Genomic DNA, 27358 nt, shown 5'->3' with positions numbered 1-27358 from the left:
TTGCGTTACGCATTGCATTACTTTTTCATTGCAAAGTGCCTGATTCTAGCATTACAAACTGCATAACATTGTATTAGGACTACAGTGGAATGTTTAGAAGTGCTCATTATGATCGCCAGAACTTACAAGGGCTGGCCTAACAACCATCCAGGAGGAATATTGCAAATACTCATATGTTGGATTCATATTGTGTGGTCTTATCGTATATCTTTTTATATAAAATTTATACTCATTTTTTATCAAACTCGTGTGGAGTCCATTTGTGGTGCCATCATTAGGTTGCTGTGAGCATGGTTGCAAATACTTTACACATTTGCCTTGAAGATAAGCCTGGCTGCTCGTGCCAAGTTACCAAGGGGGTGAGCGGGGTCTATCCCAGAAGGTGTCCTTCCTTTACCTGACGTGGAAACGCGGGTCCCTATTTGGCCTATGGTACATACCTCAGCCAAACAGGGATCCCGGGTCTAACAATTCACCATGGGCCTACATCATTTTAACACGTAGTGCTGTGCAGTGCAGGTGCAGTGCAGGTGTGTTTGTGTGTGGGCGCTGTGATGTATGTGTGCACGTGAGTTGTGCAATACATGGAGGCTTGTGGGCTCCATTTTAGAAACTCAGGGCTTTGGAAAAGAATGTGGAAGTGCAGGAGATTTGTGGATTGCTATCTATGCACCAGGGAGCTGGGCGGGACATACAGTGGATTAAGGGAGAACATGGCTCTCCTGTGCACTTCAAAAGGGCTCTTTGATACTGGAAAGGGCACTGGTCAGTGGGGCCGTGTCACATCTCAGTAAGGAGATGCGGCTGATAAGGGAATTATAAAGAGTAGAACTGGGGGCTTTTGCAGGAAGGCTATATGTTAGGAATATATCAGTGAGGCTGAGATTCGGGTGTGATCCACAAGTAACTTCCATGGCCTCTGTTGTGGGGCTGTCTCCGTGGGAGTAGCTCCTACTGTGACAGACTACTTCCTGGGAAAAGCACAGGGCAGAGGAGTGGCTACTTCAAAGGAGCACCCTCCACTCCAAAGCATGAACTTCAAACCATGACACCCTAAATCACAGCTGTGTCTGGAAATAGATTCTAAAAAGGGAAGCTTGAGTCTCCAAAATTGTCAACTGCTAAGCAGTCAGCTATGGCTGTACCTGGACATTGCCGGGCTGTTCAGTTCGGGCTGGACTGTTCCCATAAGGCACAGGGTCAAGACTGATTTGCATATGGCTGGGTTCAAACTGGAATGGCATGGTGAGCAAAAAAACGATGGATTTAGGCCCAGATCTCTGTACTGGGGTGAATGTATGACATTGTTCTGCATTCTGTCCATCAACTGTTGTTTTTGCATGTATCATAATTTCAGCAAACAAATTGATGCTTTATTTAGAACTCTCCCAGTCTCTCCAGCTAATGTTTTTGTTATCTGTCCATCTTAAACATAAAGCTTTTCTTTCTGGCACTTCTGCACTGCATAGTAGCTGTCAATGCATTTTTTGAAACACGAGGACTGCCATCTGTGCAGATAAAAGCTCCAAGGTTTTTGTTCCACCATAATGAGTTTTTGATCTCTGCTCTGTATTGAACACTGTATTTTACTGCTAAGGGAATATGGTTTTCTATGTTAAGGGTTGAATCCTTCACCACAGTGACAGTCACATCAGTAAAATCAACGAAGCCCTTCTAGGGGGAGGCCAGCTGGCAAGTAGCAAAGGTTACATTCTTTTTGAAAACATTCTGATTCAGAATTAATGGCCTTTGCACATTGTCCAGATAACTCCGCTTTACACACAATTTCCAAAATGTTTGTCAACTCTGAATCTCTATTTATCTAGAGCCTCTCCTGCATACTAACATCTCTAGCAAACATCACAACCTGGTCTCTAATCAACCAATTCCTGCAGAGCACCACATTTACTTTCACTAGCAAGTTTCCTCATGTTTTAATATAACCATCAATACTTTCGTGTTCTTCACGATTTCTTTGAAAAAAACTTGTATCTAGTGACACAAATACAAACGTTTGGTGCAAAATAGAAGGATCCAAATCCTCAAAAACCTCTTCATCTCTTCCACTCCTCTCCTTAGCAGTAGCGTAACTTGGTCAGTAAGACTTGGAGGGTGTGAGCTCCAGAGTTTCCGACAATCACGCAAGCTTATTAAGTTAACTATTATATGGGAAACAGCGCGTGAGAGTGGCTTAAGGGCCAGTGGAGTGAGAATTGGGAGGGGTACTCAAAACACAGTATTTTGCAAAATACCCATTTTTAAATCAGAAGAGTGTGTGTGTTTTTGTCTGCGTATTTAAAAATCCCCTATGAAATCCAACAGACACCTTATCATACCCAACTGATAGGTCCTGTACCCAACTATTTACTATTAATACATTATTAGGGGGTGTAACACCCCAAACACACCCCTGAAGCTAAGCCCCTGTCCCTTAGGTGCTTCATTATACACTCTCAAGTCCTCTGGACCAAAATAATAAAACACAATATGTTCTTCCTTTCGTATGTGAATTTGTTCTCTTTGTCAATTGTTGCAATATAATTAAAAACATATTCCTTCTATTCCATCCCAATTAAATTAGGCTCCCGTGTAATGCCTAAGAACTACTTTTGTGGGTAAATAATTATTCTTTGAGAAAATATTCTGCTGTGTTTACTCTGTGACTAGTCCACAGTCCACCCTTCACCACACAAAATGCAAGTGTTCGAAACGAGTTACTATGCCAACACAATAAAAGATGTTTCCACTGGTTGTGGTGAAATACTCAATAATTCTATCCACTATAATTTTCTTTAGCAAATGTTCAAATGTATGTGTCAAAAAGATACATTTTCACCTTTACTAAAAAGGATATATCCTGTACAATCACTAGCTGCAACACAATATTTCCCCCTTTTTTAGGAAAAAGAACCTATCACGATCCTATGCTGAAGTGTCGCACCAAATCATATACTAGTGCGTATCTCCTCGTTCTTTGCAGTGGTAAAGTGGCTGCTACATAATGTCATGCCCCTGTGCTACATAAGTTTTACTTCATGCTTGGTGAATCCTTGTGCTCCTTCCCATCATTCTGATCAACAATTGAATGATTTACGCAGCTGCACGTGCTGGATCCAATGATGCATAGGCCTGGGCATGAAATTCCACTTCGCTCGTGGAGTGTGCAGAGTTTTTCCCAGTCCGCGCAGCGCATAGAGTTACAAGTGCTCCGCTCTGCAGTCTTTTCCTAGCTCGCGCTTATCAACGTTAAGTGATGAGCACTAGCGAGGAAAATCTTACTCCAGACCACCTTGCAGCGAGATTTCTCAACGGAGGAGGTCGCAGATGGCTGCTACCGCTCACTTTGAGAAGCCTTCTGTTTCGGTTGAGGAAGCTGCCTCTCAAGTAGAACATCTACTTGAGTGGCAGAAAGAAGCAGTGCCCTCTTGCGCTGCGCATGGTGTAATTAAACCTGATTTCCCAGCGAGGGACAAACACTCATCGCTTAAAATCAGTGCAAATGGCGCGTCCTAACGCACTCCGCCGCTTGCGGAATCTGCGCATCGCAGCAGAGTTTTTTGGTCATTTGGCGGAGTTCCACATAGCAGAACTTCAAGAACACCGCTGAGGCCTATGTTGCACACAGCAAGCGCCAGCTGAAGATGACTTTTGAAAATAAGCGCTACTGTGCGGTGCGTAACAAAACAATATCAACACGCACCCACAGTAATTCTTACGCATAATCCGAGCTTAATCTAAGCATACCAGAAATCATGCTAAAGGCATTGCCAATAATCCATAATGCAGAATTGAATTTGTCTCCGTAAAAACACTTAATTCATTAATCATTCAGTTGTCTGTGAGCTTGAAAAACAAGGTTTTTAGGTCCTTGTTGCTAAATCCTGAAATGTTGCTATTCAACACACTATGTTCAGTTTATTTTCCATTAGTTTATTTGCAGTACAACCTAGGTGTTGGATGCCTCTTTGCCAGCATCTCCTGGCTCTGCATTACATGCACTCCTACTCATACCCATGAAATATGGAACACTCGTGCTCATCCACATTTCATTGCCAACTACAATACCACCACAACATCTTCAAATTGTGCATCTGTTCATGGAATTAAGTTGTGAGTCTTAAGAGAAAGTTTATGCCGGACTGCGTGTTCATCAGTTCATCAGTTCATAAGCTTATTCTTTGTCCAGACAATCATGGGTTAGGCAACTGAGGGTTGTCCCAGTTGTGCTATATTACACCATTGGAGAAGTCAAATCTTTGTTACTCTTCTATTGCAAACTTTTTGCTCAAAGCTTGGACACTCTTGAAACATTCTAACCATGCCCTTGTGTAAGAGGTGAAAAAAACACATTTCTTTTGGAATGCAGGTTCTGGATTTATGATAGATGTATTCTACAAACATTTATGGGATTTTTCGTTGTGGCAGATTTCACTCTTTTTTTTTTAGCAATTTGTGGTCCAGAACATTTCTGGTTAGACGACTGGGAAGCTCTCTTGACCCGTCATGCATAAATGGTTTCCCATTACATCTCCTGCTTGTTGTTGTTCAGAACTCACTTTGCTCAGCTCTAAAGGTTCTCCTTCCATTATGTTTGCCTTCACTGATGCTGTATTACTGCAATTCATCAGAGGTCCACTGCTGCAGGAGTGTAAAGCAGGCTCCTGATGCCCCTGTAGTGCAGAAGGACCACCAACACTTGAGCATCCTTTAATTAGCCCGAGGCCAATGAATACATGTGGGGTATGGGGGATTTAGTGCCCCCTCTTCACATTCTGCAGGGATGGGGGTGCCATAAGTGTTCGATGTGTTACTGGTGTGCAGTAGGCTTTGACCTAGGCTTTAAGAAATATGCAGATTTTCGGAAGGCTTCTAACCACAAACAATAAAACAAAATAAAATGAGCACTACAGCTTAGACAAGCACCCACTGTCTGTTGCTATGAACCATTCTGCATTATAATGCATAAACTGTGATTAGGATGCTCACTTTCTGGGATTCACAAGGGTTATTTCAGGGTGGGTGAGTGTTTTGGCTGGCTATAGCCATTATCCCCTTATTATTTTATTACAAAACAGAAATCCTTCACTTTAACGGTTGAATGGTGTGATGCTTCTTTGGGTATTGGGGAATGTGTAGCTTTGGTTCTGTTTCAGTGTTAATAAAATTGTCCAATTTTCTTATACATCTGCCCAATGAGTGTAGGGTAGGAGTTTCTCAAAGTTGTTTTCTTCTTCATCATCAAGGAAGGTCATGCTATAAATGGAAATATCCTGCTTTCTCTGCATATCCTTTGTGACTATGTCTGTAATGTGATATTGTTTTAGGTGCAACCCAGAGATGCTGATGGATAAATACTAATGCATTGCAGCATGTTAACTGGATTGTGTCAGTTGCACTGTTTTGTTTCATTCATTGGCAGCTGTATTCCATTTGAAGACCTTGTTTCTCAACATGAGAGGGAATGTGCTGTGAGACTAGCAGCAGTTAACATTCTAGAGAATGTATGCTTGGAGCTCTGCTGGTCAGGTGACTTCATCCAAGCAGGTCGAAGCCTGTGAGGTGAAAATTAGATGCCTATGCAACTTGAATAGATTCTGTGTGAGAGAAAGCACCAGGTATGGGAAACCTCCCCCACTGATCAGCGGTCCTCATCCTTACCTCAGAGCCCATGTCCCACTCCAGCAATGTCCACTTCTCAGAGACCGGACTCTCACTAACCACCCATGTGCAGCATCATCCTCTGTTGTGAACCACCACCACCTTCCACCCAAGGCGATCAATGGTAACATTCCCTGCTAGGATTTCCATCAACAAGATACTACACCCTTCACCACTTAAGTGCCAAGTGGGTTAAATTTCATCCACCCTTATGGAGTTTTCCGGTTACATCTGTGCCTTTTTAACTTTTACAAAGAATCAAAAAGTGGAGTGGAGCCCTGAGGCATCTTGATAAGAAATATGTAGAACCCTCAACAGCCATTTTCCACCTTTGGTATGTCTTTGGCCATTGGCATAGTCATGGTTCATAGCATCATCATTGGGTCTTGTTGGACTCCATCAAGAGGAGATCCAGAGGAAATACATGTAAAAAAAAAAAATGAATTAAAATTACCTCTTTATCATATAATTAGATTAATTCAAATCAATGATAAGGGTAAGTTTAAAAACAAAGGTGGATGTTAAAAATAGGACCTGTAATGTGTCCTTCATGTCACTTACAAAAGGTCAAAAAATGGTCTACATGTTTCACCTGACATGCATCCTTGCCGGGTCAATGGCGTTCGTCTGGATCAACTTTAGGGGAAAAGGATAACCCCCCCTTGTTTTTTATATATTACAACATTTGGTGGGGCACTATCCCCTGGACATGGTTATGTGGCCTGTCATATTCATTCCGGCAAGCGAGATTGCATTTGCTCTCAGCTGTGAATAAAGATAAGTTAGTTCACACACATTACCAGACATTGTGTAATATGTCTGGTTTTCATCCTATAAATGTGTGAAATCTCATGATTGTTTTATGCCCTTAATGATGGTTGCTTAATTTAGGTGTGCTAATTGCACTTAGTTAGATACAATGTGCTTTCTACTAAGACTGAAAATCTACATGTGACTGTTATTCCTCCATATCTCTGTGTTGTTTTGAAATATAATCAGTCTGAGTAGAAAGCACATTGAATTTAAACCAGACATACCACACAATGTCTGCTAATGTGTGTGAATTAACTTCTCTCTTTATTCACAGTTGAGAACAAATGCAATCTCCCTTGCCGGTATGAATACGTCTGGTCGCATAACCATGTCCAGGGGATAGTGTCCCACTAAACGTGAGTAATATACAAAAACAAGGGGTGTTATCCTTTTCCCCTAAAGTTTGTCCTGACAAAAGCTTTCGACCCGGCAAGGGCGCATGTCAGCTGATACATGTAGACAATTTTTTGACCTTTTGTAAGTGATGTGACGGACACATTACAGGTCCTATTTTTCACATCCACCCACATCATTGTTTTGAATAAATCTAATTCTATGATAAAGAGGTAATTTTAATTCACTGTTTTAGAAGTAGTTCCCAACTATTTCCTCTGGATCTTCTCCTGTTGGAGTCCAACAAGACCCGATGATGATGCAATGAACCATGACTATGCCAATGGTCAAAACATACCAAAGGCGGAAAATGGCTGTTGAGGGTTCTACATATTTCTTATCAAGATCCCTCGAGGCCTCAGGTCTCCACTCCTTTTTGATTCTTTGTAACACATTTGGGAGCTGAGTGGAATCACATACTGCTTCTACTTCCCTCTCTTGATAGATTGTTCGTTTTCAACTTTTGCCAGCACTTAACTTTGTAAAGGTATTGAACCTACTATGACGGAATGGGGTGACGTAAATGGGTAAATGTCTTCACAAACATGATGCTCACCTTGATGAGTTGGAACCTGACTTAACAATTAGAAGATACAATTTTAAAGCTGGTAGTCTATGCTGCAAGGTGTCACTGCCATTACAAAATTGTCGTTAGCTGCTCATAGACAGTAGCTTGGAACACCACCTGAAGGTATGTCATAATCTTTAACATACTGAGGTCTGGGTATGTCAACTCTTGTATATCTGTCCCTCATATCCAAAGTGACCAGGGACAGCAAAGGTTGAATGTGTGCGTGAAGATGCATTTTCAACCCAAACAAATGCATTAAGATTTTTCACTTCTGCACACTCTTTGTGAATAAACTAGTGTATTTTACCACAGATGTGACAAATTTGCTACGATTTAGGGAAATGACAATTGTGAAAAGTTAAGCATGCTGGTGCTGCAGAAATATAAAGTGTCATTATTTACGGGTAGAGAGAGTACCTTTATATTCATTTTGTACCAGTACACTGTGTCACTTACGTGGAGGACGGAGTCATGATGCAGCCCCCTTTGTCAGCAGATGTTTTGCAGTGGCACCTCCTCTCCAGCGTGTCGTGATTCATCCCAAAGTTGTGGCCAAGCTCGTGGGCCAAAGTCACTGCTGCACCGAGAGGGTTGTCCGAATGATCCTTCAATGAAAGAAATCAAGGCTTAATTACCCTATTCTTTAGCTTGCCAGAGCAGCTGCGTTTGGCATCTGCATCGTGGTACTTTTGACATTTAGCACATATTTTACCGCCGCGTGCAGTTGAGCGCTACTCATTAAGGTGCAAATCACCTGAGGATAATGCAGGAGACCTGCCATGTGTCTGTGCTACCAGGTGTAATGAGCTCCCTTGCATGGACGTGACTCATGTCCATGCTGGAAACATCTAATTAGGTGTGTGATAGCGGTGACGTTTTACCCCAGCGGCTACAAGTTCAGCACTTGCTAAGTTCAGCGGATTGTGTGACGTGCCCTTGTCTGGTTTAAGGCTTGAAAGGGTAAAAATCCCCTAATAACACTCAAGGTGACAGACTGATTTAAAAAGAAAGAGAGAGAGGAGCATGTAAAGTCCTACCAAACAATTTAGTCACTGCACAATCACAAAGGCACTCAACTATTCCTCAACTACATTGAAAATGATTGGCAATGAGCACCAGTAGAGATTTACACGTGCTGATTATTTCACTCAGCTTTAAAGTGAAGTCCACAAAAGCTAGGGCTACATTGAGCACGACCATTTAATCTTTTTTGTAAGTACTCAATCAGAATTCAAGAACATGTACCAACAAGCATAGGCATACCCAGTGGCGTAACGCAATTTGAGGAGGCACCTCTGCAAAGTAAATGGAGAGGGACCCCCACGCTTCGGTCCTGGTCGGAAGCTCTCAGACCTGCCCATGTATAGTGCCAGAGGGGGGCCCCTGGAGCTTGAAGGCATCCCTGCACTGCAGGCTCTAATTTTACGCCACTGGGCCAGTGGAGGCTCATCTGCTAAGGTGGAGGAGTGTCACCCCACTGCGACGCAACAGTGAAATAAAGAAACATAAAATGATAATAACTCAATATTATCATTATCATTTTATGTTCTCCTGCTGCTGCAGCTTTGTGGGTGGGGCGGGGCTGGGCTGCTCACACAGGAGCTGGGGGGAGTGGTTTGCCCACTCCAAGTGCACATGAACGGCCGGCTAAACATTCTTCCACACATTGCATGTTCTCCACCCAGGCTGCATTGCAGCCTGAGTGGAGAACATGCCTAGGCTCCCACTGCTTGTCTGAGCTCCGAACCACGGCATTCAGACCAATCACAATGCTGCATTGAAGCATTGTGATTGGCTTAGGGGAGCCAATGCTGCAATGTTCCTCCTTCTTGTTCTGGCCGGTAGAGACGACGAGGGACACGGAGGAGAGATGTGGCAAGCAGGTACGTTTTTTTTCAATTTCTTTTTACATCCCCTCAACCTCCGCCCCCGTGCCCCTGCCCCCGATCGGTGTCGGCCACCACTGCACTGACAAACCATATAGGGGTCAGCCCTAATATTCCCACATCACTAGGGCTAAATATAAATAACAAGCAACAAAAAATAGATAGATATGAAGGAACGAATTTCTAAAAGTATTTTACATCCTGGATTACCTTAATTAATAGTAGATGCTTTCACATAATTCTAGCATATTTATTTGCTGTGTTTCACTCAGGGTTACACTTAATACCTTCCCCATAATTTATACATTTTGCTTAGTGTCGCACATAACATTGCTATACATCGAAAAAGACATCCAATTTACATATACATATACTTGACCATAAACAAACGTAAAATAAATTTAAAAATTGTATATATATATCCAAAACATATATTCTTTTCACTCTTCTCGTTCTTCCTGTCAATTATTCAGAAGTGGCTGTGTTTGCCAATTCCCACACAGTCCACAAATGGAGGTAGCCTATATGTGGCGCGACTTTGAGATAACCAATTATCTCCAGCTGTATCAATTTGTGCGCCAAAAGTCATTAGCCCATTTAAATTCAATACAAAACAAACATTAGAAATGCAATAGATCTCGCATTTTTTTGAGTTAGAGCTATAGGCATGGCTCAACATCTACCGGACCGAAATTGCCACTTTGCAGGTGCCGAACAGAGCACTGCTCCGTGAAATGGCCTGAAAGCCTAAAACAATGTTGAAAGCCTACAAAATAAAAGGGGAGATCAGGATGACCAGGAGGAAGCGAGGACGTATTGGGATGGCCAACGCAAGCAAACAATGAGTGAAATCACCTGGGCTTGACCCATGCACATAAAGGCGGGAGAATCATACCCAATGCACCAATAAAAGCCCTGTATTTCTAAATGGCACAACAACGAACAAATGGCAATTCATGGGCATGCCAAAAGCCGATAGAGGAGATAACAATAGGTCTTGTAGACATCGCATGCGCGCTGCAGAGGCTCGACCTAAATTAAAAGAGGGCTCCTCCAATACAACTGTCTGTTGATGCGTTTCGGCTTTGTTATTCCAGCCTCTTCAGGACAAATGAAAAACGAGGTGTTGTTGAACCGTGTATACAATCAGGCGATTCATTCATATGAATTGAAGAGTTTCTACGGGTGCCAGTCGCCGCATGCGGGCCGCTTGAATAACTACACGTCCTCCTGCAGTGGCAGCCAATGCACCATTGTGCCCCCGGTCCAAAAGCAGCGCGCTGCCACGCCTAAGCGTCGGATGTTTGTGTGCTGTGTGCGTAATGCCTCTAACATTAGATTTCCTCCAAAGTCGAGTCAGGCTGCCACTGCACTGTCCATAGCCAATAGATCTGGAATTTTCTGGTTGCTTCTTGCCTTTATCAATGGTTGTTTTATTTTTTCATGGTTTTTGCAAAATTTATTTATTTATTTAGGAAGCTGCCGGGACATCATCAATCTAAAGAGAAAAAAAACTCTCTCCTTTTGGAATCAAAGCACACATTCCCATAGTAATCACTGACACTAAAGGGAATTACTTTGTATGTGGATGTGTTTCTTGTAAAGCAGCTGAGTACAGTCTCTCACAGAGAAGTTAACCAGTGGCTGAAGTAAACAGACCGACTTCCCCATGATGTATGCTGATTAAGGCGGAAGAAAAATGTGAACACAAGGAACCAGTAGATGAAGAGGAGCGACTGAAAGCCCTTATATGTAAATCTTTTTTTCATATAATTTCAATAAAATAATAAGTCTCATATAACACCAGGCCCAAAAGAATCATATGTTGTAATGTTATTTACATTGTCACCAAACACAACTGTAGAAACAGACTTACAAAAGCATTGTTTTGATACATCAGCATGCCCCTAAGTGATGAACTACTCGTGAATTTAAATGGGATTTATGATGATGTTTAACATGCTGTGAATAAATGGGGAGTGCGTGCTCAAATAAAATTTTTGCCAAGGAAGGTTCGAAGTTCTGCTCCTTGTGCAGATGGTAATGAAATAAAACGTACAAAATAAATATGAGTTGTGATGTGGATCCATGAACCAGTAAACAATCAAGTCAGCGTTGTTGGAGACTGCTAGAACAATGTATTTAGCATTCTCCACTAAATACTTTGAAAAGCCACTCTTTGAAAATGCTGTAAAGCCGTGGTCAAAGTGGCCGAGATCAGAAGGGCAGGACTTGCCCATACTTTTTAGTTCTTGTCTAGACAGCGCTTGCGCTGTCTCTTCGAGACATGCTATATTCAGGGATGGACTTGAAGCTCTGCACATTTTCTGCCCCTCTTTTCAGTTGGCTCATGTTACTGTCCTTTCTAAATGGTTACTTTTTATTCGTCAATAGCCTTAGTATTCCCTCCTTAGTACTGCCTGTTCTACTTTTGTAACCTCCCATGAGGACTGCCCCTCTTTTGTGTGTTATTAGTCGGTATATTTTATTTACAGTCTTTGAGCACTATTTTCTTAAATGACTTTCGCAACTACTTTTTTTTTTTTAACCAGCGGGACATGCTGTGCTGCTGCCCACCTTTCTTTATGCGTGGCTCGCCACAATGATGTTAACAAACATTTTTTTTTTTTTTAAGCACTGCGACGTCACGCTTCAACTTTAAATATTATACATTTTTTTTAATGGGCCACACCGCACTGCATGGTGGCTGTGCACCTTTCATCTGTGCTGTGAGGATTGCCTAAATAAACATTTAAAAATTATTTTATTTTCAACAGTGGCAAAATGACACACTTTCACTTTAACAATGGTGCCCATGTTCCTATTGTCAGCAGGTCATCGGCTTCTAACATGTTCGCCTGCTTTCTCTACGTGACCACATTGGCGCTGTTGTGTTGCCTCGTCGTAGCTCCAAGATCTCTAGAGCCCCTGCAGACATGACGGGCGGCAGCAGCAGTTCAAATGATCCTTCTCCCTTCAGCCGAGCCTCTTGTCGAAAGCTTGCACCACACACTTTTCGGTGAGGAAAGTCACTAAACTGAAAATTAAAGATCATTGGGAAGATAAAGCAGGGTGGCTCGGATTTGTAGCGTAGCACGCTTGTAATAAAGCAGTGAGGTGTTTTTCGGCTGTTCATTGCTCAGCGTCATGGGTCGCTCGGCTTGTTAGTAACACTTTTTTTTGTTTAAATTGTATCGAGTTGGACAATTGGTAACTATCGCCCCTGGTTCTATGCTGAGCGCGGAGGACCTCGGCTACACCAGACTAACACTTTGGCCCAGGCACACAGATTGAAACACAGGCTTCAAGCTGGCTGATTCCGATGCATATCCCTCAGACATGATCAGCTAAAAGAAATAGGACATGTATTTACAGAGTGTCATGTAAATACTGCTAAACTACCTGGCAGGAAACTCAATAGCACCGGGTCTAAGTGCCAGGGTAGCCTAGGCCATTCCCCACTCTTCCTGCACCTCGGGCGGTGTGAGCCCTGTCACTTCCCAAGTCCCCTGTGCGCAGCCAGGCAGGGTTACCGTTCACAGGACGCAAGGATTTCCATCAACAAGGGACTGCCAAAGAAACCAGAGGCAATGGGACGAGGCCAGGAACGGAGAAGAATCGTCATTGAGGACAAGTGGGGATTTTCTTTTTTACTGTCAAACAACCTCGGTGACACACGTTTCTTTCATTTTGCAGTGCATGCGTTAGAACTGAAAGAGACTGGAATAAAACAGTACGGCCAATGCTTTTATTCTTTATCCATGTCACCATAAACCTCTGCAGCTACTGCTACTCTCCGGTCTTTACTGTCCAAGGTGTAGTTTGAGACTGGTGTGCATGCACTGAGTAAATGCTGTTTAAAAATCTAGCTCATATTCATTAATCAGACTGTATAATCCACTGTATAGTAATTGTATAGCTATTCTATCCCAAGCTGCACAGCACCCAGGGCAATATTCTGCATAGCTAAACACTTACAAGGTTCCAAAGGCCACTGCACTCCAAACCAAAACACACAGCTAAAAGACATTGGGCCAGATGTACAACCGTTTTTTGCGGTCGCAAAAGGGTATTCAACCCTTTTGCGACCCCAAAAAACGGTGGTGGTATGTATCAACGCTATTTTGCGAGTCAGAGACTCGCAAAATAGCATTTGTGACTCGCTATTAGGAGGGGGCATGCCAAGGGCGTCCAAATGGTATGTACCATTGTTTTGCGACCGCATTTGCGGTCACAAAACACTTGCAGTTTAACACCTACTACAAGTAGGTGGTAAACCATTCGCAAACGGGATAGGGTCCCTAGGGGACCACTTCCCCTTTGTGAATGGGTGTGGAAATATTTTTTAACAGCAGGTAGTGGTCCCAGGGACTACTGCCTGTCCTTAACAAATGAAACTGAAAAGTTTAATTTTTCTTTTTTTAAATGCATCCCGTTTTCCTTTAAGGAAAAAGGGCTGCATATTTTTTTTTTTAAACTGCTTTATGTAAAAATGCAGTCCCAGACATGGTGGTCTGCTGACCCCAGCAGGCCACATCCCTGGGAGTGCTAGCCATTCCCAATGGGGTTGCAAATTGCGCTTGTCTCATGAATATTGATGAGGTATGCAATTTGCGACCCCATCGCTAACAGTGTCTATGACACTGTTGTACATTGCATTTTGCGACTCGCAAATTGCGAGTCACAAAGTGACACAATTTGCAAGTAGCAAAATGCAAGCGTCGTACATCTGGCCCATTGTCATTTACAATACCAATAACTGTCACTCTCGCAAATGCGAGACCTCTTGCATTGCAAATGTTTGTTTAATTTAAGGAAAACTGTTCCCCTACTTTCTGTGAAAAGATAACCATCCCTGGACGGTTAGTTCTGAGAGCTAAAATGCTTCAGCCTCAGTGTAGGGCAGGGAGTCTCCTGTGAAAATGAAAGCGGGCAGACAGCTAAACAGGCCTGCTTGCCTGAAAGAAATGTAAATGTGCACAGCGAGTCAATCTGCAAATGTAAAGGGAGCTCGGAAGCCGGTATTGGCTTTGATTAGTGGAATCACTTGACACTTCTTGAGGACACAGATTTATTCTTTTTGAGTGGGACTGGAAAGGAGTTACCAGCTCATCTGGGAAGTGTGTAACACAGGGCCCTGCACTGCAGGGGCTGCTGGCACCAGTGGCGTAACGATAATTGAGGGGGCCCCCCTGCAAGGTACGTGGAGGGGCTCCTCCGGACTCTACCTGGAGCTCCCCGGCCGAAGTGCAGTGCTGAGGGGGCCCCCTGGAGCCTGGGGGCCTCCCCGCACTGTGGGGAATGTGGGGGCCTGTGTTACGCCCCTGGCTGGCACCTGTGTTAGCCCCTAACTCAGAGGTCTTCAAACTTTTGGATGCCGAGACCCCCCTGTCAACATTTTGAGGCGTAAGGACCCCCTCTTGACAAAAATGTCTAAACCTGTTGACTAAATTGCGTGGGATGAAAATGTAAATAAGGTTATGTGATGCCGCGTATTTTGGGATAGCATTGCTTCATTATTTTGATATTTGTTACACACAGTAACGCTGAGGAAAGATTTCACCCAATCAGTACCCATTTATAACCAAAATACAGCAATTATCATCAGAAAGATTTCAAGTCAACCTTTGTGAAGGGCCTTCCACTCTGCAGCAATACGTGCTGCCACATTAGAAGCTCACCTGGCCCTGACCGGAAGAAGCAGGGGTCCCTTAAAACCCTGGCGGTTTTGTGTAGAGTTAAGCCTTTTACCCATGCAGCTTTCCTCTCACCCCCTCCCTTCCATCCCTCTCTCCTCTCCTAACCCCGGATCCCTCTCTCACTTTGCAGGTCATTTTCTTTCACCCCTTTTTACAACTTCTGAACTCTCCCCATTCAACCTCTCACTTCACCTTTAATCACCTCTTGCCATTCTGTCCTTTCACTGCCCTCATCTCTAACAGTCTCTCACATTTATCTCATGGCCTCTCTGGCCCTGTCACCTCCCGTGCCCCTCAGCACTTCTCATTCACCTCGTCTCTTCATTCAAATTTTTGTCTATTTGTATCTTACACCTCTCCAGTCCCCCCATTCCTCTTTCACATCTCCCCTTTGTTCTAACAGAAGCCCTCTCCTTTGGATCACACTCACTTCTTGCGTGTCCACACTTCTCTTCGGCAATTCACATTTCTCCTCATCCCTGACCTCTTCAATCAAATTCTCTCACTCCCTTGCTGTCCTCTCTCATTTTGGGTGCGGATGCAAGTTCAGAATGGGATGAATGAATGTATGATAACTGATGGGCTTGTTTGAGTGAGTTGCATATTGAGTAGTGAGGGGGACAGGTGAGTGAAGTGTCACATGAGTGCAGGATGAGTAGTGTACTCGTGTGACTGCAGGTTGAGGTATAGTGTGAGCAGGACAAGTGCATTTTGAGAGCAGAGTGATCACTGTGAGTGCAAGGTGAGCGGGTGAATGGTGCAAGTGCATGGTGATCAGTGTGAGTGCATTGTGATCACTGTGAGTGCAAGGTGAGAGCGTGACAATAAAGGGCGAGAATGAGGAATGAGTTGTCTGAATGCAGGGTGCATTCCCAGACCCATGAAGTAACTCAGGATGTTATTGACGGGGGCGTAGACTTTAATATCTAAGTTAAACTATTGCGGCATTAATCGGGGATCGAGGGTGAAGGAAATAAATAATGTGCTGATCCTGCAACAAACTTCCAGTCCTATGGTTAGGGTTGCCAGCAGATTATTTTGGTGGCCCAGTCGGTACAAAAAAAAGCAGTCACCTAAAGCGGTATTTTCAGCGCTTATCTGTGCATACTTCCCAGGGCTGGCTTTAGTGCTGGTGGTGCCCTGTGCGACAATGTTTGTTGGTGCCCCCCACAATGACCACCCCCACCACGGATTCTCTCACTAGCACCCTTTAACAGTGACCAAGTCTCCATAACCCCACACTCTCAGAAGCATTGAATTAGTTATATAGTGCCACTCATACCAGTGTAGGGTGTCCGAGCACTTTGCATCACACACACATTACACAGAGACAATCAATCATAAGTGTGTAAATCAGTGTATAGGAAATGTTACATAAGCCAAAGGACTAAAAGTATAGGAGTCACATGTCATCCATACTGGTAGGCAGTATAGTTCAAGAGTGCTTGGTGTGGAGAAGCACAAACTCAGAGTCGAAAAAGAAACAGCATAGTTGGGAGTTTCCTTTAATAATAAGAATTGATTTCTAGCCAAATTAACCCTTTTTGCAACATTAATCAATGGTCTAATAATGTATTCTTTGTAGTGTGCATGCTGTTCTAGGATGAAAGTTAATAGCTCACTATTCTCTATTAGGACTTTAAGTTATAAATTGCAAGTAACAAAAGGATGTCTCTTTTGAAAGCAGTAACCTGCTGATCTCTTCACATCATACACACTCTGTAATCTACTTGGTACACGTTCTTTGCAGCAGGCATATTAACCCTCTGCACTAACATCACCTAAGTCAAAACCTCAACTATACAACATTCTGATCTCTCTCCAGGAAGATAATTAATCACACAAGTTATCTTGACATTTATGTGAGGCCTACGCTGCAGCAGGTGCTTCAAAAGCACAATAAACTTTCACTCAGGGCGCCCCCAGGAAGCCAACTTTGTATTCCTTTCCATGAAATGCATTCTCACACTACAGCAGTGAATGTAAAATCCAAATGTAAGGAATAGGCACAGTGTGGACCCAGGGGGTACTGGAACCAGCAAAAAAACCTAAGCCTCTGTAAGCAGTTTACAAAGGCATGTTAAAATGCAAATGGTCTTTAAAGACCTGTGAAAAAACACGGGGTGCCGGAGATAGGAATCCAGACACTGCCCAGCTGAGCCCCCAGCAGCTTAAGTTTCACTGCAGCAGCCCGGGCTGAGACACAGGACGGGGGAAGTGTGGGGGGGGGGGCTGAACAAAGCCCTTGGGCCTGGGCAGAAGTGTGACTGGGAAGGCGCGACCCCCTTTGCATCACTCCACGGCCCCCCTGGGGGTCGCGCCCCACAGTTTGAAGACCCCTGCTGTAGAGGCAGTAGTCTGGAAATTCCATCTTTTACTGGGTAGCGAAAACAAAGCAAGTGACATCTGGCACCTGCTCAGAGCCCTGTCTACTCCCCACACCACCCACTAACCAAGCATTTGCAATGCGATCGGTCTCGCCTTTGGGACCTGATATGTATTTAGCTATGCGGCACATTGGACTGGGTGCTGAAACAACTATTGTTCTGTAACATGGAGGGAAAGTAAGCACCAAACTGCGAGACACAGCAGGTATGGGAACACATGGAGAGAAATATTGCCTTTCAGTAGGAAATGGTATAGTCCAAAGCTCTGTTTCTAATATAAAACCAGGGCCTTCGGTGGTCATATCACTGAAAATACAAGATTTGGAAAAACTATTAATATCTGCGGGTGCTCGTGGAAGACAATTTCTATGGACTGGAATCTAGAGAATGCTAAAGTGTTTCTGGTATTTTACTGACCTCTGCTGGGCGTTTTCTATCAAGAAAGATAAATAGAGGCAGTTGCCAGAAAAATTTTAAAAAAGAAAGTCCCTCAGCAGAAAGCAATTCTGGTATTTTACTGACCTCTACTGGTCGTTTTCTATCAAGACGGTTAAATAGAGGCAATTTAACAGAAAAAAAGTCCCTAAGTGGAAGCAGACAAGTCCTAGGGCTGATTTTCAGAGCCCACAAAGTAAATACACATATAAGTATATACTAAAGTATATACAAGAGGTCTCGAATGCTCGACCTAAAAATGAGGAAGCGACATTTTGCCTAAACCCCTTCAAAGCCAATACCGATGCCCAGGCTATTCCAATGCAGCATTAATTGCACCCTCAACTGATGTGGAAGCCAAACCATTATCATTTTATATGTGTATAAATAGATGGTGAAAAGCAAAATGATGTAACATAAAGACGCATGCTGTGCCTGTTATGGTTATATCCTCGGGCAGCATTCCATTGATTTTCAGTTTGTCTGTGCCAATGCAGTAGAGGACTACCGTGTGCAGATTAATGTAATCCAGAAGTAAAGGTAGTAGTCTGTCCAAACTCCAATACACTTAAAATAAAGGGGAAGTGACAGGAAACCGATGGAACTATTTAAAGCAATACTTCTTAACTAACGTGCTTAGATAGCTTTTGTGTAACATTCTGTTACTTCATGGTCGGATTTGCATTTTTTTAACTAGGAAGCTGCGCTTGTTGCCAAGCCGATGAAAATGTCATGCAATAACCAGCAGTCCAAAGAATATCTGTGTGTCAAAGTGCGGCTGCATAGCAACATTCTCTCAAGCACTGCATTTAATTTATCTACACTCATTAAGACCAGTTTCTTTAGTTCAGGAGATCCAAAAATAACACACTCATAGATAATCATTTGCACAATTCACCACTAAAGGAAAACAGCAATTCTCCTCTAACCTAATCTATATTTTACAACTCTGTAATTATTCTAAAACATCTGGTTTCCATTATTTACTTGAAACATGGGAAATTCTGTGTTATCAGGTTTCAAAACTAGACCCCAGGATCTGGAATGTGTTGTCTCAGCAGAAGGGCACTTTTGAAGGCTTGGTAGAAAAGGTTAATAAAAAGGACACAGACATTTTCATAAGTAAACTGCTCTTTTTCAGAAGTGGGGGCCCTGGTGATTTGGACAGCTTATGGAATCTGTAAAGAATCACGTTGTGGGTTATTGTGGGCTCCATTACCTTGTACAATACTCCACGGCAAAAGCCAGTAATAAGAAGTTCAATGCTATGAAAAGTAAATAAGACTCTTTGCCAAATTATAGGTAATGGGACATGAACCCTCTTTCTCTCCAAGGATTTCGTTGATTCAAAATGATGGAAAATTTAACTAGTATGGCAGGGCTGGAGCAACTACTTAAAAAAGTGAAACAAGATGAAAATGTAATGTATTTCTTTTTTCAGTCACTACCGGAATTACCAATGCTACCAATGCTGCGAGATACTGTAATTACCCAGTATCAGAAATGGGTTTAATCATTTGGAAGAAGGGCCATCCCTACCAACTCATTAATTCCACGTTTGTTGGTTAAAATACAGTTCTGAAAATCTCTGATAAACTCCTGGGACCGTATTATGAAATGAGGTGCATTTTCCTTGTTAGCACCAGGTCTACCTTTTAAAAGGTGCACCTTGCGCAAACAAGGAGAGTTCTCCATATTACATTGAATTAGCTGCCCCAATGCAGCCGCTCCGTGTTTCAATGTGCAGGCGGCAACCCACCTGCACTTTTGAGGGGGACTACAGATCCCCGTGCAGGCAGGTGCAGTAAGTCACTGCACCTGCCTGCAAGGGGATGTCTAGGGAGTCCATAGTACCCCCATCACCCCTTCAAGAAGGCTGCTATCAGGGAGCGTACTGTCTGTGCACCCCCTCACAGTTTCTTTACCTCTGCACCCGCATCAGTAATATGGCACAGATGCAAAGGGATTCCCTCATGAGCATGGGGCACGCCCCTATGCAAATGAGGGTACACCCTGTGGTGGTAGCGCTGGTGCTGAATGTGCGCCAGCACTATCTGTATTACAGAAAGCGCCGCACAAGCATCTGTGGCCCCTCCTCTAATTCCAAAGTGCCCCCGGGGGCTTGCAAAGTGGGTGCACATGCTCGTAGCGCCCTACGGGCACTTTCTATAATACGACTCTGGTTGCTATGGCACAATCTTCAGGAAATCTACAGAGAAACAAATGCAAGCACTACTAACAATTTCAAAGTAAACAACACAATTTCGAAAAATAGAGAAAAAATGAATGTGGAAAACACCAAGACCATCAAAACAGGTTAGGGGGATCCAATAAAATGGATTTTTAAAATTTTAAGAGAAAAAGCATCTTGTAAAAGTCAAGTATTATGGAAAAACAACAGATTTCGGGGACCTAAGCACAATTTCTGGCTGACCAGGATGGAGCAAGGTCTGATAAATAAAGCTGGTAGTCTTGGTCAAAGGTTTTACCTTCAGATTTAGGGCCTTATTAAGAGTACGGCGGTCCACCCATCCGCCGAAGTATGAGTGTGGCAGTGGGACAGCCACAAGGCCGCTGCCTCTGCTGTATTTATTGATCCTGCTGTGGCGGCAGTCTGACAACAGCCTGAATTTGCTGGTGGTGCCGATGATGGCACCGCCGAGCATATTCTGAGCTGCATATCCACTGCCCTTTTCATGGCGGGAATCCTGCCATGAAAAGGTTGGCAAACATGCAGATTCTGGGCCTAGGGTTGCATGCGGGGGGTGACATGCTGTGCCCCCTGGAATCGCACCCTTGTTCCTGTACGGTGTGGCATGCACAACATGGTACATGCCACATCATGCAGGAATGTGCTGCCTGCTCTCTCATGGTGGCGTTATGCATGTTAGGCTCTCCTATGAGCCTAACATACCATGGCTGTGAGACGGCTGCAGCATCGCCCTCCCGCCATGAAGTAAAGTCATAATCCGGTTGGTGAGCTCTCCACAGCCTTGGCGGTCTTCCTGGAACCACAGCAGAAGCGGTCCCAGCCGAAGACCGCCAAAGTTGTAATAAGGCCCTTAGTCTTCAACGTCCTGCAAAGCAGGTTCAGGTTAGTACTGCAATCTGTAGCTCCTGAGGGCAGGCTTCTGGGTACCAGGTGTTTCTAGAGCCTGGTCTCCTGCAGCGTTTAGTCCTCTTTAGTTAGCTGGGTCCTCTTGGGGTCAGGAGTCACTCCGATTTTTGTTTGCCTGAAGTAGGTAAACAGGAGGCTACCACTTGACCCTTGGACAGCAATTCCAATACCTGAGTGCCAGCAGGATTCAGGAGTCCTTGTGAGAGTGCTCTTCATTCAGCAGGAGTCAGAAGTCAGGATTTTTCTTCCAGCAGGGCCTTATTCTTTAGATGGAATCTTCAAGGTCCTGGAATACTCTGAGAAGGTGGGGGAGGTGCCAAATGTATTCTGTGTACTAGCCAGTTACTGGAGGAATTCTCTCTCTCAATCCTAACAATTTTCTCTCATTCTCTTAACCACCTTCTGCAGCCCTTCCTCTTTACTTTACTGTAAAAATGCCCAGGAGCCCTTATTTCCAGATGGCCGGGCCCAGCCACCAACAGACAGGCCTGCCTTCAGTTTCTTAGCAACTCCATTACCAGACAGGATCAAAACTGTTTTTCCTTCCTTCTGTGGATGGGTCTAAGAGGGTTCTGAGGATGAATGGAAAAATCCCTCCCTCGCATCTCCAAGTCAAAAGAGGCAGTGCTAAAGCTGTCATGCTCCTTTCTACTCTTCAATAGCTAATCACTAATTCCTGCTCTAGAGGTGTGACAGATGGCAGAACTAGTACCCTCCCCCCCTCCCAATTGTTACTGGGGACGGGTGGTCTAGGAGGGCCCTTATAATGAATAGGAAAAACCCTCTCTGGCATCTCCAAGTCAAAAGAGGTAGTGCTAAAGCTGCCAACGGTTCTTATACACTCCCAGATAACTAATCTGTGCTAAGTAGTGAATAGCTAACACTCATTAGCCTTTCCTTGGTGGGTCCAGAGGTAAGCCCTTATCTTCTGAGCCAGATGCTAACTCTCCCAAGAAAAGATGTGTATTCCAGCTCTGGAGATGTGAAGAGTGACAGAACTGGTTTTCAGCAAATTGTGGCTAAGGTAACATAATGCATATTTTTTTTACAAAGGTCTGCTCTTTGAATAACAAATTAGATTTCACCATTAAGTCAGATTTTAAAAACTAAGCAGGAAATAAGCATTTCCAAAGAGGGAGCTCCAATGTACAAAACATGTTTTAGAGAGGCAGCACTAGCACTACTGTTTAGCAGAAGAAAAGTGCAGAGTTCTAAAGAAAGCAAATCCAAACATACAAAAGTTGGGGGAGTATGACAAAATTAGATACATTTATTACACGTTCCTACAGCACTATTTCAAGTTTTCATCTATGTAATTGTGGTGTTTTCCCCGATATATTCTACTAAGTTCTCACTAGTGAAATATATTAATCATGGACAACCATCAGCTCCTTAATATTCACAACAGTGCCAAGCATTTGATCTATTGTCTAGTACAATTTAAAAAGTGAGCAGTAAAGGATAAACTGGGTGGAAACAAAATGCTCTAATAAATGCTTGCCTGAAAGGTAACAGAGGGCAGTATAACCTTCAGCCTAAAGTAAAGCCAGTAGACTTGTCTGTTAGGTGAGATGTGACACAGGTAGACGGCGAGCCATGCAAACAAATCTGCTCACCCAATAAGAATCATTTTAATTGTATTTGAATTTATATAGTGCTTACTAACCCTGATGAGGCACTGAAGTGCTTTATGCCAGGCTGCACTCTGTTCTAGAAACCCAGTGTCAAAGTTCAATAGTACCTGCTCTCTCAATAGTTCAAAGGAACCTTTGTAGTTGTGTCATTATTTAGTGGCAACATTTTATTATAGGACACATGGCCACCTATCCTAAACAAATCTTTCCACTCCTGCTTTGGCACTAAATGTCATATTGGAATATGTGCATGGCCATCTGCTATCATCATAAGTTTATTAATTTGGGGATGTTTCTTGTGTATATTTCTTATCTGTACCTACATGTGTAGATGAACTATTCCTTCACAGACTCCGATTAATATATTCAATAAGAGATGGGACTATTTGGGATACAGAGAGGCGCAACAGATCAACTTAACCCAACGACAAAAGTATGTTCCTGCTCAAATCTGTAACTACTGAAATATTTCCACAAACAGGCCAGTGGAGTTACATGTTACCATCAGCAGCATTCTGTGGTCCTTTGAGTGGCTAAGATCAAAATAGGCACAGCCTGGAACAAGTAAAATAAGCAGAACTCTCAAAGAAACAGAGACCAATAAAAAGGTCACAGAATTATTTTATTTATGTACCGAATTAGGTCTCATTTTGCAAATAATGTATCCTAATTAGTTTTATAGCTAAAGTAATCACAAGTCGGTGATGGTTCTTGAACCCTTTCCCACCCGTGCTTGCTTCTCACTAATTCACTGTGAGATTTTAATGAGGCCACCCTGACTTCCAGTACTTAATGCCAGCAAAATCTGTTTCTCCATCCCCTGATTTCCAATGCAGGTAATGCACCCTCTACACTCTCACTACCTCCAATATGGGTATCGTAGGACTAACCTTGAACTTTATTTCCCATACAGCCAAAACTGCAAGTTCTCATCCTGTTATAACTTACTATAACGGAGTCTGTTATTGAGGTTCCTTTCAGACACAGTAAGGAGAAGTACATTGACTCTTCATGTCTTGCAAAACGAAGTCAGGTATCAGAGCATCAATGACATGGATGTCCTTGTACCTTGAGATCATCCTGCTAACCCATGTGAATCATTTCTAGATAAGCGTGTGGCTGCTACTCTGTAACTGTTATGTTATTTAACAAATACTTGTAAAGCTCAGCCTTAGGTTGTTTTTGTAAGAACTCTCTATGCTGATATTTGGCTGTTACCTCAAGACCTGGCTCTTCAAATGACCTCAGCACTTAGACGGATCTGCTCCCTAACTCCCCCAGCGCCTTGAGACCCTCATGGGTGAGTAATTGTGCTTTACCAACCCATAAATGATTGATTGATTGATTTACATCTTTTATGAATTCTTGAACTACTTTTTTAGGTCTTGCCTTGGCAGCACATGTGCTGTCGCTCGAGACATGCTGTATCTATCTTATTGGCTTCCAGCATGCCCATCCGTTTACATTAGTTCCTTCATGTGCCTTTCGAAATTTCTTTGTTTTCGTTGGTGAATAGTTTACATTTGTCCCTTCTTTTGCTGTGTTGGTCACGCCCTGGAGTCTGGCCTTGTTACATGGATCACTTCACTATTGGCTATAAATGTCAGTTTTGGCGCACTACTTTTTCTCTTGCCTTGGCTTGTTTGGCTTTCTGAACGCGATCAGCTGTGGGCAGCAAATCATGTCCTTATCTTTTTTTCCTCTGCCTTTGGTTTCACAAGCAATTTTTCAGCTGAAGGCTGTGTTGTTTTTCATCCTATTACATTTTTGGGTTTCTTTAGCTCAAATGTCCAAACCTTAAATAATATACTTAGTTCATGGAAGTGTAGTTTAAGAAGACAGTCGACAGTAGGATCAACCTATTTACATTGTGCTTTTGACAGCATGAATATTTAGATATGATTAAAGAGGTAATCATGCTGTTATTGCTACATTTAATGAAATGAAAGCAGCTTTAAGTTTTTGATGCTTTCTTTTAGGTTCTGATCAGTGGTGAAATAAAACCAGTATCAAGGGATGCCTCCTCGTGCTCTCCAAACATGGCATGTAATGTGAGGTTACGTAACAATATATCCTGTAGACAGTGCATTACCACCACATAACCACCTCAGAATCAGCACAGCATCACCTCTGCATCAGTGCAACGCCAACAGTGCAGCATTAAGCACCTGCACAGCTCCATATCAGCATCAGCACCGACTTAGTGGCTATTGAGGAGAGACCGTGGGAGGATCTGATGGAGCGGGCGTAGAAATGCGAGATTTCAGCTGATACAATTTTATGTCTTTCATAGGGCATACCTCACCCGCACAAAATCAACAAATTGTTTGGATCCCGCACTGCCTGCCCCCGCTGTAAATTAGAAAATGCCACGTTTTTGCATATGTTTTGGGAGTGCCCATTGTTACATGAGTATTGGGGGGAGGTAACGGGTAAACTGGGCGACATAACAAATAGGAGCATTGATCAGACCGCGGGTTTTTGCTTAATACACTGGTTTCCCCACACTGCCCGTAACAAGGTGACTAGTAAATTTATTGACTTGGGACTAGTCCTAGCTAAGCGAGAAATCACCAGTCAATGGAAAGCGGCCACGGCGCCTAATGGCGCGCGATGGCTGCGAGAATTCACAAAGTGGGCCGACTGCGAGGGGACTCTCAGACTCCAAATGGCCCAGAGGGCCGATAATGACAAAATGTTGACTGCAGCCAGAGCATGGGTGGCGTTGGTGGACCTGCTTCGGACACTTGACAGCTGACACTGACTGATCTCCTTCAAGACAACACTAGTGCACATGCATAGCCAAATCGCCCTTCCTGAGCGGGTGGGGGGGCTGGAGGGTAGCGGGTATTGAGTGGTAACTCCCGTTCATTCGTCCCCTGACAGTACGATACCAGTGGTCCAATCAGCGGAGCTCATCATTAATACTGGAAGATAGCGGATGGAGCGACATGTCTGACAGTGGGGGGGGGAGGGAGTTGGAGGGACTGGGGGTGGGCCGAGGGTGTTTTGTTAACTTGTTATCTATCTATTGCGGAGGCTTGCAGCGAGGCCTCCTAAGACACTTTTGAACTGGATCCTCAGGATGGGTCTATAGACCGTGCCTAACCTGACACTGCTGACAATGTGTAGGTTTGCAGGACCAAGAGGGGGGGAATAGGGGCTGGGGGAGTGATGCTCCTTCCTGATGCCTGTGATATTGTATGTGCAGGATGAGCTCTAAGCATGGGGGCTTTAGGGAATGACCCTGTCTTATGATGTTGATGGTAGAGGGTTATCGATGCGACAGGCTTTGTTCGGGAGGCCTTGGCAGGAGCTCTAGAGAACGTGACTTATTTAGGCACGGTCCAACTCGCATCAGTCATTGCTGTACTTACTGGCATGTCGTATTAAAAGTGCAATAAAGTTTGTTTACAAACAAATCAGCACTGACTTAGCACCAGCACACCACCACCTCAGCAGAAACTCAGCACCAATACAGCACCACTTCAGCACAAATGCAGCACCAACTCAGCACCACCTGACCACCAGCACAGCATCACCTGAGTACCACTAAAGCATCACTCAGCACCACCTCAGCATCACTCAGACAAACTTGAGCACCACCTCTGCAAAAGCGCACCACACATCAGCACCACCTCAGTATCACTCAGCACCAGTGCAGCACCACCTGAGCTCCTGAGCTCCAGCACAGCATCAGGGCAGCACCACCCCGGCATCAGCGCAGTACCACCTCAGCACCAGCCCAGCACCACCTCAGTAACAGCACAGCACCATCTCAGCATTAGCACAGTACCACAATTTCATCAGTGCACCACCACGAGCACAGCCCCTCTCAGCACCAGCACAGCACCACCTCAGCATCCGCGCAGCATCACCTCAGCACAGCATCACTCGGCACCACATGAGCACATGTTTACCACCACCTGAGCACCAGTGAAGCACCACAACTTCAGCATGACTCAGCCAAACCACAGCTTGACATAGCACCACCACAGCATAACTCAGCACCACCTCAGCATCACCACAGCATCACCTCAGCACATTGCCATCAGCACACCAACACCAGTGCAGCTCCGACTCAGCATTAGCTCTGCATTTATGCCGTAATACCTCAACATCACCACAGAACCATTTCAGCATCAGCACAGCACCACCTCTACAACAGTGCACCACCACCACAGCCTCACCTCAGCACTAGCACACCACCACCTCAGCAGAAACTCAGCACCAATACAGCACCACTTCAGCACAAATGCAGCACCAACTCAGCACCACCTGACCACCAGCACAGCATCACCTGAGTACCACTAAAGCATCACTCAGCACCACCTCAGCATCACTCAGACAAACTTGAGCACCACCTCTGCAAAAGCGCACCACACATCAGCACCACCTCAGTATCACTCAGCACCAGTGCAGCACCACCTGAGCTCCTGAGCTCCAGCACAGCATCAGGGCAGCACCACCCCGGCCTTAGCGCAGTACCACCTCAGCACCAGCCCAGCACCACCTCAGTATCAGCACAGCACCATCTCAGCATTAGCACAGTACCACAATTTCATCAGTGCACCACCACGAGCACAGCCCCTCTCAGCACCAGCACAGCACCACCTCAGCATCCGCGCAGCATCACCTCAGCACAGCATCACTCGGCACCACATGAGCACATGTTTACCACCACCTGAGCACCAGTGAAGCACCACAACTTCAGCATGACTCAGCCAAACCACAGCTTGACATAGCACCACCACAGCATAACTC

General features: G+C 44.1%; 1 protein-coding gene across 1 annotated transcript in view; it reads right to left on the bottom strand.

Moving 5' to 3' along the window:
* ADAM12 (ADAM metallopeptidase domain 12) overlaps positions 1-27358 on the bottom strand; it is a 2563649-nt gene that overhangs the window by 838647 nt on the left and 1697644 nt on the right. The window contains exon 11 of the mRNA XM_085606237.1: positions 7892-8040. Coding sequence (XP_085462363.1) covers positions 7892-8040 — 149 coding nt within the window. The remainder of the gene's footprint in view (positions 1-7891; positions 8041-27358) is intronic.

This window comes from Triturus cristatus, chromosome 1_2, assembly GCF_964204655.1.
Source record: "Triturus cristatus chromosome 1_2, aTriCri1.1, whole genome shotgun sequence".
In the NCBI taxonomy this organism is placed as follows: domain Eukaryota; kingdom Metazoa; phylum Chordata; class Amphibia; order Caudata; family Salamandridae; genus Triturus; species Triturus cristatus.
This window is presented reverse-complemented; position numbering and strand designations above follow the sequence as displayed.